Source organism: Fukomys damarensis, unplaced genomic scaffold, assembly GCF_012274545.1.
Source record: "Fukomys damarensis isolate Sample0158 unplaced genomic scaffold, DMR_v1.0_HiC HiC_scaffold_4, whole genome shotgun sequence".
Taxonomy (NCBI): Eukaryota; Metazoa; Chordata; class Mammalia; order Rodentia; family Bathyergidae; genus Fukomys; species Fukomys damarensis.
In genome coordinates, this window is record NW_022900916.1 from 33169257 (window position 1) to 33181991 (window position 12735).

The 12735-nt window shown below is 38.2% G+C and overlaps 1 protein-coding gene across 1 annotated transcript; it reads right to left on the reverse strand.

The window, feature by feature from the left end:
• Positions 1-3604: 3604 nt before the first annotated feature.
• On the reverse strand, positions 3605-12630 carry Glyatl3 (glycine-N-acyltransferase like 3). Its single transcript, XM_010609103.2, has 5 exons — positions 12472-12630; positions 9786-9893; positions 8702-8828; positions 6566-6692; positions 3605-4047 (listed from the first exon to the last, which is right to left on the reverse strand). The coding sequence occupies exons 1-5, from the start codon at positions 12547-12549 to the stop codon at positions 3621-3623; spliced, it is 867 nt and encodes a 288-aa protein (XP_010607405.1). The 5' UTR covers positions 12550-12630; the 3' UTR covers positions 3605-3620.
• Between the last annotated feature and the right edge of the window lie 105 nt (positions 12631-12735).

Sequence of the window (12735 nt, forward strand, 5' to 3'; positions counted from 1 at the left end):
AGGTTATACATTTTTTGGCAAGGACTTTGTGTTGGTGATGTGTACTTCCTATTACATTATATACAAAAGAGAGTTAACATCAGTTGTCTCAGCATTGAAATGCTATTTTTGATTATTGGCTTAAAGTGGTGATCACTATTTTATCTTTCTTGAATAATGAACCACAATCTGAATTTGTCCAGTTGTTTCCAATGACTAAATTCAGGTTACATTTTTTGGCAAGGACTTTGTGTTGGTGATGTGTACTTCCTATTACATTATATACAAAAGAGAGTTAACATCAGTTGTCTCAGCATTGAAATGCTATTTTTGATTATTGGCTTAAAGTGGTGATCACCATATTTTATCTTCGCTCTTTCTTTTTGCTATTAATGAGTAATAATGTGGGGAGTGATATTTTATAACTAAGTACAGACTTCGTTTTCAAATAAGATTTTTACCAATGATTTTAACAATTTTTGAAGAGCCTTGACTGAATGAAGTATTAGACTGGATGTTTGCAAATCATGATTTGATATTTTAATTTTTTCTACATTTATTTTCTGGAATATATCTGTAAACATGTTTCCATTTCAATACTCTATTATTGCTAAGGACTATCAGTTTTTTCCATTACAGTCATCATTATTTTGCCATTGAAATCTTTCAAATCTTGTGTACTTGGAGCCCTTTGAGCTAGATTCTGGATTTCATCCTTTTAGCGTGCATGTGTCACTCCTTTCTAGTGTGGTGCAAAAGATGTTTTCTGTGAACATTTTAATGTCTGTTCACAGAAATAAATATTTTCCGAAGAATTCCAGAATCCACTTAGTGAGATAAGACATTTAGAAAACATAACTGAAGACCACAACTGGGCTCATAATCATAATCATAATCATACGCCTACTTCATGGATGTACCTGGGCCCTTTCAGGAGGCACAGCTGTACACACTTGACTTCATTCAGACACTTTCAGTTCGAATCCAACATCAGATGGCTGTCACCTTCCCCTGTTCCAGGTTTATATCTCTCCTAACCTTTCAAAACATTTTTATTCCTTTGCTTTTTTTTTTTGCACATAATGAACAAAATAAATGGAAATTTATTACATTAACACTAACAGAAACGATCATACTAAGTAAAGTAAAAAATCTCCCAGGTTTTTTGTTTTAGTGAATATTGTTCTTACAATCTTTTATTAGGGGATATAGTCAGAATATTTTTTTGAAATGCCACTTGAAATAATAATTTTATTTCTGTATGATAATGTATATAGTCTATGACCTTTTCCCCTTTTAATTGAATTTGAGTGATTTCATCTTTTTTATGGAGAACTTTCTTTCATTGTGATATATGTAACAACACCTTCAAAATAATTTCTTACTAAAATGTGGTCTTTTGAAACCTATCTTGCTTATATTTCTTTTTTCCTTAGATTTATCTTTTCCATTCTTTAGGGTTTTCTAAGGTAAAGGACAGAAGACAGATCTACAATAGTTAAATTAAAACCCTGGGAAAGAGTTAACTCAAACCCAGATTCCATTTCCACAACTAAAACCTTCTGACGAGAAGGACAATGTTCTAAGTACAATCATTTATTTTGTCTATTCTGTTCCTAATTTGAGAATGTTTTGTTTTGTCCTTTATGAGCCTTGTTTACATTAATTTCTGTAGAAACCACGTCGCCTTTACTCCAATTGATTGCCAATAAAAGTCAGTGCCTGGGACTGTGCAGTACCTTTGTTGGTTACACGGGCATCGGTTTTCCCGGCTCCAGCTTTCTCTTTCCTAGTTCTGTCTCTTAGTGTATTTTTTTTTTTTCCGGGCCTGTGTCACAGACTGGGCAGGTGGGGACTGGAGACTTACTGCAGGAGTCTGGCAATAATGTCTGGTGAATCACAACAGATTGCTCACATAAAATTACACCTCATATGTCACAAGGATTAAGTTGGGTGCACCTACATCCAGTGTTTGACACAATTTTTTGGACACAGTCAAATGCCAAATGAGTAGCAGGCAAACTACTGTTAGGAAAAAAATAAAGCTTTAACAGTATTGCCCTGTATGGGGCAGGAGTAACAAAGCTCAATCAGTGCTAAAGATAATGAGTACCCTGGGGGCAGAAACTGGGCCATGTTTTCCCGAGAGGATTGACTCCTGTCACATGTTGTGTTTCCCTCTGGCTCCAAGGATGCTTCCAGGTAATCACTGGTCAAGATGACCTAAGTATATCTTCATTAAACTGTGATCCAAGTCAGCCAATTTGTTTTCTTGCCTCAGAATAAATAGCAGAAATCTGAACTTTCTCTTATCTTTGGAGTCAGGACTTTGACTAACATAGAAGAAAGCAATATTCTATATGACTAAATGAAATATAATATAGACAAATCAACCATTGTGTTTATGTCTGCTCTTAAATAAATGGAGGACATAGCTTGTGTTTATCTCCTTTACTATCCTTGAAAAATATACATACAAGAAATTGGAATCCAAATTAAAAACCAACCATGACAAGGATAGAAAATACTAATTTAATTATTTAGGCATTATGTTTTTTTTATAAAGAGGATACATGACTTAATAAAAAGTACAAGTTAAAATAAAGATCACAGAGTTCTGGCTTTGCCTCCAACACCAATTATATAATCTTGAAAAAGCCATTTATTTTACTTGGGCCCCAAATTCTTTCTACATAATAAGAGGAATAAAGTTCATTATCAAAATTCCAGGAGCATATACATATGCATATAGATAAAACATATTTGTAATGTGTGTATTTGCTTATATCATATTTGCATCTTTGCATATATATCTATATATGAATCTTAGTTTCTTATGAAAAAGCAGATTATAAACCAGGTGCCTGGAAATGGCTGTGGGTTAGTTCTACTTATAAGACATCTATTTATAGCATTAGGATGTCTGTATCTTCATCCATCCTAGGCAACACAGAAGAGGAAACCTGTTGGAAATGCAAATTCTCAGGCTCTACCCTACACTTAACTGAAGCAGGAACCGTGGAGGAGGGGCCAGCCATCTGTTGCCACCGCCTTCCAAGGGATTCTGAGAAACATTACAGTGTGAGCACCTGCAGCATTTGAACATTCTCAGGGCACAATAGGCTGGGATCTGAAACAGAAGTGAAGAAAGAAATTAAGGAGAAAAGGCAGGATACTCTACAGAGAACTTAGGTCTGAGGTGGTAGGAATAGAGGCTGGTGACATAGCAAGGAAGAGAGGAATTCTATGGCAGTAAGAGCACTGGAATGGCTGTGAAAATACAAAGCAGAAACCCAAACAGTAAAGCAGTAACTGCTGTGTTAAATAACTTATTCTCATGCGATCATTTTTGCCACTATGCTAAGAATTGTTGGCTTAAGAAACTTCTTCCCTACAGTGCATCCTAAAAGAGGACAAACATCCTCTGTCCTCAGCCACAGATTCCCTAACCCCTGCAGTTATTTATGGTAGAAACCCAAGACAGGAATAGTTACTGTTTCTCAGGATAGTGCTGCATGTCTTCTCCAGGCCCTTTTCAACAACTCAAGAATCTCCCGATTCCAGGTTTAATTCTCCCTTCCTTGGCAGCCAAGAGTATGTATGTTTAGGGAAAGTAAGAAAATTCCTCGAGTTTTACTGGGCTAAGGACGAGCTTTCCCAGAGAAAGGCTTTGGGGTCAGAATAAGCCTATGAAAACGACAAGACAAGAACTCAGCATGGACACTCTTCAGGAGGCTGATAGATGCCACATTGTCATCCAGGACATTTCCCTGAGAGGGGAATCCCCGGCTTTGCAACTTCCTGGCCAGTGTGAGGGCCACCAGCCGGCTATAACCTTTCCTGCGATGATCGGGTAGGGTGTAGCCGTGGCACATGGTGGCAAACTGGTCTGTGATAGCCCAGGATACTGGGTCTCCCTTGTCATCACGGACACACACACTGGGGAAGCAAGAGATGAGGCTGGCAATGTACCGGAGACACTGCTCACTGCCACCTCTTGACCAAGTCCGGTTCAGTAGGTCAGCATCAGCAACACTCAGCTGGGTTAGGCGTGGGGGAGAACTCATTCTAGAAGAAAACGACATGAGAAAAAGCATGAGCTCAGAGTCACGTGGTTATCAATAACTACACTTTTCATACAGACTCAAAGTGAGAAAAATATCCGAGACCACGCCTAACATTTTCATCGAGTTAGAACCCACCGTTTCCACTCACAAGCAACCTCACGCTTTCGTTCCTGAGAAGACTAAATACTTGTTATATCAGATTTAAGTCTTCTACTTTTATACCTATTTTCATCTTCAATACAGATTGAAGAAAATGTTTCTTATTAAATCAACTAAAATTTGGCCTGAGGCTGTCTCATGCCTTCAATATCTAGGACACAAACTGTAACCTAGTTTAGCTTTAGATTTGTTTACATATTTAGAAGGATAATAGACAGCTGAGTTTCAGCCAGTTATAATCAGCCCATAGGCGGGAATTATGCTCAAATAAGGTAGCTGTCCTACTGTAGCCAGTCAGGTGATCTCTCTGCTGTGCTCCTGCATCTGGCCTATAAAAACTTGCTGTCATTGGGCTGAAAATTTAAAAACGAACTGGCTTAATAGGATTTTCAGTTTAATTTTTTTGACCAGGGATCAAACTCGGGACCTTCTGCTTGAGAGGCAGGCAGCAGAACCACTAAGCTAAATCCCCAGCCCTCAGTAGCTAAATCCCCAGTAGCTCAGTGGCACTGCACCTGCCTGACAAGTGCAAAGTCCTGAGTTCGATCCCCAGTACCAGAAAAACTTGCTGTCACATTGCTGGACAGAGATCTTTGAGCCTCTTCTAGTGTAAGTAGGTGTTTCTTTCAAGAAGATAGAAATGAGCACAGTGTGGCAAACGGGTTCTCACACTGTAGTGTTTAGCTCAGTGTGAAGGCCCTGGGTTCCCCAGTACTGAAAAAAAAAAAAAAAAGTCCAGTTGCTTAGTTGCTTTCTCATGACTTAAAGTGACTGTTCATTAGATTTAGTTTTGTTTTTTGTTTTTGGCTCAACAATTTTTTTTTCTCTCATTGAGTTTATTGGTACATTTTAGGTATACAGTAAGTACAGTTACATTCATCATTGGGATCTTGTAGCTCTACATGACAGGTCTTGGTTCTCATTTTTTCCCCTTGCCCCTGCCCTCCCTTCACCCCCTCTTCCCCTCCCCTTTTACAAACACTTTATTTCCATTTTTTCATTTTCTCATATATTTTTTTCCCTTATTACATTTCCCCTACCCTTTCCACTCTCCCTACACCTTTAGCCCTTTTCTTCCTATTTCACACTGTCAGTTAAACAATTCCTTCATAAAAGTGAAGAAAACTGGTCCAGGGATTTAGCTTAGTAGTAGCACCACACCTGCTTCACAAGCACAAGGTCCTAAGTTTGATCCCCACACCAAAAAAAAAAAAAAGAAAGAAAAAGTGGAGAAAACTAACATTCACTGAGGTGGGTGCTTTTCAAGTGTATTGTTTCATTTTCTAACAAAGTAATATGCGATGAAAATTGTTATAGTTTATATCTAGACTTCCTCACAAGCCTCACGCACTCACAGGTGGGGCTTTTGGAAGTGAATGGATCATGGGGATGACACTATTAGTGGATTAGTCCACTGAGGAGTTTATAGCTAAACGATGTTGGGAGGTAAAGCCTGGCTGGAAGAGGTGGGTCACTGGGGCTGTGGCCGTGGCCTGGAAGGGTCTATCTCCTCCCCTACTCCCTTGATTACTCTGTTTCCCACCACTGTGCCATGAGCTGTTTCTCCTCTGCCTTGCTGCCCTGCCTTGGAGCCAAGACTATGAACTGAAATCTCTATTAAACTGCGAGCCAAAACAAACCTTTCCTCCTTAGAGTTGTAGGTGTCAGATATTGTGTCTCGGTGATGAGAAAGTAACTGAGACAAAGATATATTGTCATTCTTGAGAAGAAAGGATTGCTCAGACAGGTTATGCTGAGGGGAACACACAGAGTAAATGACAGAGCAGGAACTCCAGAGTAAGAGAAAAGAATGGGTGCAGATACCATTAACAACATGCTTTCAAGAATTGAGTTCTGGACTTGGACTTCACGTTATTTCCTGGGTCTAATAATTACTCTTCTGTGTTACTTCAACTCTCTTAAAAACTGGAATAATAGTCCTACTTTATAAGAATATGGAAAGGATTAAGGGGGTAATATTTTAAAACATTTAGTGTCTACCACATATGTCAAAAATATTTCCCTTACCTTAAAGAACAACAACAACAACAACAAAAATAAGAACTTTGGACTCAGACTATAGAGATTACTTAGAATTATTTTGGGTAAAAATACTCCAATGAATGATTTTTGTACATATACCATGAAAACACAGGTATTCTAAACTCATTTATAACTATGAAAAAAGACACTGACTTACTTTTCAGGGAAATTGTGAGCGGTGAGGTATAGAGGAGAGGAAGAGTAAACACACACACAGTTTAGAGTCAACAGCTCAAATCCAAACTGCAAAAATATTCCTCAGTGAGATGCATTCCAGTTACTGCCCCCGCCCCCAATGCGCAGCATGGTTTACATACAGAAAACTGGTGTCCGGCAAAGACGAAACAGGAGAAAACCGAACAGCCTTGAAGGAAGCTAGCTTTACATCCAACTGCTTTGAAATGGCAACAGCTTTGGAAACTTCATATAACTCACTCTGCAACCCTGAGTAAAGAAAGACAAAAAGATGAGCATTTTATTGGAAGCAAGAATGAAAGTAGTCACACTATTTTCATACCAAGTATCATCAGTATCACCAGCTTGCTGTCTTGTCTTATCCTAACCACTTGTATTTATATATGAATTATTAGTTATTTTTTTGTGACTTTAAAATTTTTGTAGATTTTTTTTTCAATCAGTTCCCACTGTCTTGTCCATTGTGACCATCTGTCATGATCTTTTTGTTTTTATTTTTTGGTTTTTTGAGATGGGGTCTCACTATATAGTTCAGGCTAGCTTCAAACTCACAGAGATCGTCCTGCTCAGCCTCTTGGGCACTTGGGATTACAGGCGTGTGCCACCACACTCGGCGTCACCTGTCATGATCTTTCATGGCAATTTCTATTGGAAATATTCTATGAGAAATAGAAATTTCTTATAGGAATTAAAACAAATTTTTTTTTTCATTCTCAGAATGACCTTAAAGCAACAGTATTCTATAGCTTTCAAAGTCTATGCTACGATCACTTCTGTGTGAGAGTTTGATCTGTGGGTTGTGGCAAGCCAACTTGAAAGCTTCTCTTCCAGCCTGTTACCAAAACGCTTATTACAGTATTCCAGATATAAATTTGAGTGTTATGGCTTGTATCTAGATGTCCACCAAAAACCTCATGTCCTCATAGGTGGGGAGTTTGGGAACTCGCTGGATCTAGGGTGTGTGACGCTGGGATTAAGGGTGTGTGGTGCTAAATCAGTCTACTGGTTGAAATTAGCATAGTTCTGCATGCAGCTGAATGGATTTATTGAAAACTAAGGCTTGTAGCTTGTCTGGGATAAAAGGAAAATGCAGGCTTGCTTCTGCTGCTTCCTGCCTGCCTTGTGGACCGTTTCTTCACTGCGATGCCCCTCTGCCAAGCCATCCTACCTTGGAGCCAGCTGACTGAGGACTGAAACTTCTACAAATTGGGAGCTGAAATAAACCTTCATTCTTTAACTTGTGGGTGTCAGGTATTTTGTTTCAGCAATGAGAAAAGTAACTAAGACTGTGAATTTACACTGATCTAACCTCACCAAGATCCCACGTATCACAGCTATAACGCATCATTTATAAATCTTTATTCAGTATTTGTTGTACATAAAGCACTGTTCCGGGCACTGCTTCATAGTGGTAAAAAAAAAAAAAAAATGGTACGGTCTTGCTTGGTATGGTGGTGCGCACCTCATTTCAGCTGCTTGGGAGGTGCAGGCAGGAAGATGCCAAGTGTGAGGTCAGCCTGAGAAATTTAGTGAGACCCTGTCTCAGAAAAAGGGGGACGAGTGCCAAAACAATGGTTAGTGGTAGAGCCCTCGGGAGAGCTGATAGCATCACTCCTGTTTCCAAATCCCCATCTTCTTTATTCTTTCCAATCTGAGTCCACTTGGGTGGGGGTCGGTACTGGGGATGCACTTGGGTCCGGGCCCTTGTGAGGCAGACGCAGGCGGTGGAACCACTGAGTTAAATCCCCGGCCCATAATCTGATTCCTTTTTGAATGAATCTTCCGGAAATTGTCTTTCCCTCTTCCATATTTAATGACTTGTTTTCTTTCCTCACGTGAGCCACTTCCTGACGTGGCCCTGAAATTTTCTCTTGAAAAAAAAAAAAATACATGGGGAGGCATATTGAACGAATGTGGTATCTGAGTCTTCTCTCTTCTCTCAGGATCTTAAGTCTCAGAAAAGTCAACAAAGTTAATGCTTCTAAAATTACAGATGCTATGACCAGCACTCCATTTTATAAAACTGATTTATATCCAAGTAACTCAAAAGATTTTCTGTGAGAAAAAATAAGCACTACTAATCAAAGTTGTTTGTGCAACATTAAAATAAAAAATGGTAAACAGAAAATGTAAATATATTTATATGTTTGTGCACATGTGTATATCTCATATATATATATGTGAAGTTCCTATCTCAGATATGTACAACAAAAGAAGAAAAAATGACTCCATAGTGTATGTCTCACACTTAACCTCACCTTGTACTTGAAAAACTTGGTCCCAGTTAACAACATCACGTTCTTCCAAGAGCTGTTGATATGCCCTGACGTCCTTGTAGAACACAGCACAGGCATTAGTATAATGATCGAGGTTATCTGCCTCCGCCTAGAACAGAAGGCACAGTCACTGAAACATATCCTCCAGATAACGCGAATCCTGGAGAGATTAAGTATCATCAACTGGGCATGTTCAGCTCGTTTTCCATTACCAAAATTAGTCACTGATAAACAATGAAGTGAGAATGAATCTAATGGGCTGTAGAGAGGAGTAAAATATTTGTGACTTTTCTTTGATTTTTTCTCCTTTCACATTAGGAAGGTTTTAAAACATTTATTTCACATTCTTATTTATTTATATATGTATAAAAATACAAAAAGGCTGGGTGTGATTCACACACCAGTAGTCCCAGCTCTTGGGAAGCTGAAGCATGAGCACTCCTTAAGCCCAAGAATCTGAGATCATCTTGGGTCTCAACACAGTGACACCCCCATCTCAAAAATAAAAACAAAAAAGCAATGTGGCTCAGTGGCAGAATGCTTGCCTAGCATGCACAAGGTCCTGGGTTAAATATCCAGCTCCAAACATACACAGAAACATTTAGATGGATGGACAGATGGACGGAAAGTAAAACTAAATGAATCGTCCTCTAAGAATCAAAGCTCTTAGAATCTTCCTCATGGAATGCATTAGGAAGGCACCATATCTCTGGTGATGAGCTTCTTTTTGGTCTCAGAGACAGAATGGGACTAAGTGTTTTCCTCAGTCTTCTTCCTTATTTATCTGAATGAAATCATCCGTCACAATGAATCATCCACTCAGCGGAAAAGCTAGGATGTTCAAACCAGCCAAGTGTGCTTCATGGTTCTAGAGATTAGGGAGCACTAAAGAAACACTTTTGGACTAGAGGTCTTTTCTATGCCTGACACTCTGAAGCCAGTTACAGTAGAAACTTATGGTGAAATATGTAGCTTATATGATTATCATGGCTATCGTATTCACTTTACCTAATCTGTTCTTTCTAGTTAATACCAATTCTTATTTATTTGCCTTCCAAAAGTGTACCTCTCTCTGTCGCCGGGTGATGATTGCTTTGAAGTCTGGCCATGAATCCAATACTACTTCCTTTTGAAAGGGATTCCCACGGTTTATGTTCATCACTGCTCCATAAACCTGCACAGGGAACCCAAAGAGAGCAGCCAATCATACTGCTAGACGTTGCAGTTGTATATTATCCTCTTCAATTAACCACACCCAGGAAAGTGATTATAAATGTATTCATACACACACATATACATAATGCACATACATATATACTTTTTACTGTTATTTTATCAGCACTTATGAAAACTGGTAAAAGACTATTAAAGCCTAATGAAACTCTCTCCCTACATCTAGTTTTTACAGCACAATATTGATGGATACTAAACTGATAGACTTTCTAGGTGAATGCTTGATGCACAGGTTAGCAATAAATATTTGAATCAGAAACTCAAGTATTTAGAGCTCACCCATATCTTAAAAGTTCCACAATCTTGGTGGAATCTTGGTGCTAAGCTGCTTTTGAAGTTCACTATATTCTCTGAAAATAACTTGTAAAATGCAACTACTACTGAGTAACATACCTTTTCAGGGCAAAACAACCTCAGTGTTCATCAAAAATGAAATGAGTAAATAAATTTTGTCATATTCATACCATAGGTTACAAAACAGGTTATGAAATAAGTAGACTACAACTATGCATGGAATCACCATAAATTGCACACAAGAAGCTGAACAAAATAAGCCAGATACAAAAAAAATACACTGTGTGATTCAATCTATATTACATTAAAAAACAGCCAAAACTAAGTTATGGCTTTATAAGGGGGGATAGGAAGTGACTGAGGAGTGGGGACAAGAAGTGATTGGAAAGGAGCACTGGAAGAAGCTGCACCCAAAGTAGTGCTTTCTCTTACACCGTGGATATTACAGGATCTTTTGCTGTGTGAAAATTCACGAGCTATACTGTGTGCGCTTTATAGGATGTGCTAGACTTCAATAGTCCATTATAAGGGCAGAGAACCTGCATTTTACCTCCTTAATCACGATCTTAACCCAAATCACTCACCTTTGCTCAGTCTAAAACAATTTTTGCTTCTGTTTTACCCAATCTGGGACTTCATTCAAATATTCTCATAGAATGTGTCTTTGCAAATTGGTTTATGGTAATATGTAACATGGATCATACTTAGTACAGATCCTAAAGTAAAAGCAACCTGGAAGGGTCATGCTTGTTGTGCGGCATTTTCATTAAACTCTGTGGCTTCTCATCTTACATAGCCAGAGTGAGGTTTATCAAAATGGTTTCACAACAGGAGCCTGTGGATCTCTATTCAAGGATGTAGCCTAAATAGGACTGTAATGTTCCAAAGGTTAAGTGGAAAAAAGCCTTTCAGTATTTAGGTTCTAAAAGAGAAGTAACTTGTTTGTGTAAGACTTTGAACAGCTAAAAGATTTGGCCTTGCTAAATAGCACACACTCTCCCAACAGCTGTTTCTTGCACGGCAGGAGGTGGCTACATGGAGGTACAGTTGATGAACAAATTAGCAGTTAGGGCTTATAAAGGAAATTTGGAAGAAGAATCACTTAAATACTGAACTAAGCACATAAATTACATACTCATAAGCTCCAAAGAATGAAGGAAGGGCAAACAAGCAAAAGTATATTTTCTTTAACTTTTTAAATCCCTAACATACTTTATGATTTTGTGAAGGGCATGGAAATATTTTTAAGTTATCTCTTACAGAAGAGTTAGACATTATTAAAGCAAAGAAGCCTAATATTTTATCCCATTAATTCACCACAGCATTCAAAATGGGGAAATTTGGACCAGACTGTCCACATAGTACTTTTATAACCACACAATCCCAAAGTATTATATTCTTCCTTCTACAGTTATGCATGATCAATATGATGACCAGATTTAATCAACACAGTACAATGCACTAGACAACTCCATTTGGATTATTTTTGCTCAAATATTCATATACACAAGGATTATCTGGGGTGTTAAAAATTCTGGACTTTGGTCTCTAACCTCAAAACTTGATTCATTCTCTCCTGCACATATGAAAGACAGTTGTACATATCTGTCTACAAGACAAGAAACCTGTCGCTCAAAGTCAACTTCGCTCTGGCAGCCTTAAATGTACTATACCATAGGCTTTGATGAACGATATCTTCCACAATAACACTGAGTTATCATAGGCCCTGCTGGATGTTAGATCAGAGCCTTGCTGGCCAACAAAATCACTAAAAATATTTATAACAACCCTTAAACTTGAGTCCTATTGTCTGCCCTTGGTTATTTTCCTAACATTAATGCCACCCAATACATACCTTTTTGCTATTTTTTTTTTTAAGAATAGGAAAAATTTACTGAGGGAAAGATAGCTTTTGTCAAAGAGATACAGAAGGGGGACTGGAAAGTGGGTTGCCCCCCTTTTGCTATTTAAAACATTTTACAATTTAAATTTACTAAAAGTAATATAGCTCAAGATTATGTAAAATTCCCTAGGAACCATCAAGAATAATCATGAATTTTAGCCACAATCCATTAACTCAGTCTCTAGGAGGAGAGAACTGGGAAATTATGTTTAAAAAAATGCTCCTAGAGTCTTATTATTGGAAGAAAATAAGAAAGTTACAAATCTGACATTATTTTGCAGATTAAAACAATAAAGAAATTAAATTCTCACGTTTATAGTACCTTGAGTGATTCGGGAAAGTGACGCTTCAATATTTTCTCCAGTGCCAGCAATTTGGTAGAACATTTCAGCACCAACATCTCCTCCACAGGTATGCAGTTCCACCCTTAATTAGAAACTTGAAGACGCTGAAGCAGGGGGATCAGAGTTCAAGCCTACTCAAGACACTGTCTCATAAGAAAAAAAATTTTTTTAAAGAACTGGAATGTAGCTCCGTGCAAAGAACCTGGCTTTCAATCTCCAGTACCATTGGAAAAAAAAAAAAA

What these genes read in the sequence shown, in the direction of transcription:
- Glyatl3 (XM_010609103.2), bottom strand. Translation starts at nt 12,549, where the DNA reads ATGTTGGTGCTGAAATGTTCTACCAAATTGCTGGCACTGGAGAAAATA. An exon ending in CCAAGTTTTTCAAGTACAAG is followed by an intron (nt 6,693 to 8,701) that starts GTGAGGTTAAGT and finishes TTCTTTACTCAG; the next exon opens with GGTTGCAGAGTGAGTTATAT. An exon ending in TTGCCGGACACCAGTTTTCT is followed by an intron (nt 4,048 to 6,565) that starts GTATGTAAACCA and finishes GTTTTCTTCTAG; the next exon opens with AATGAGTTCTCCCCCACGCC.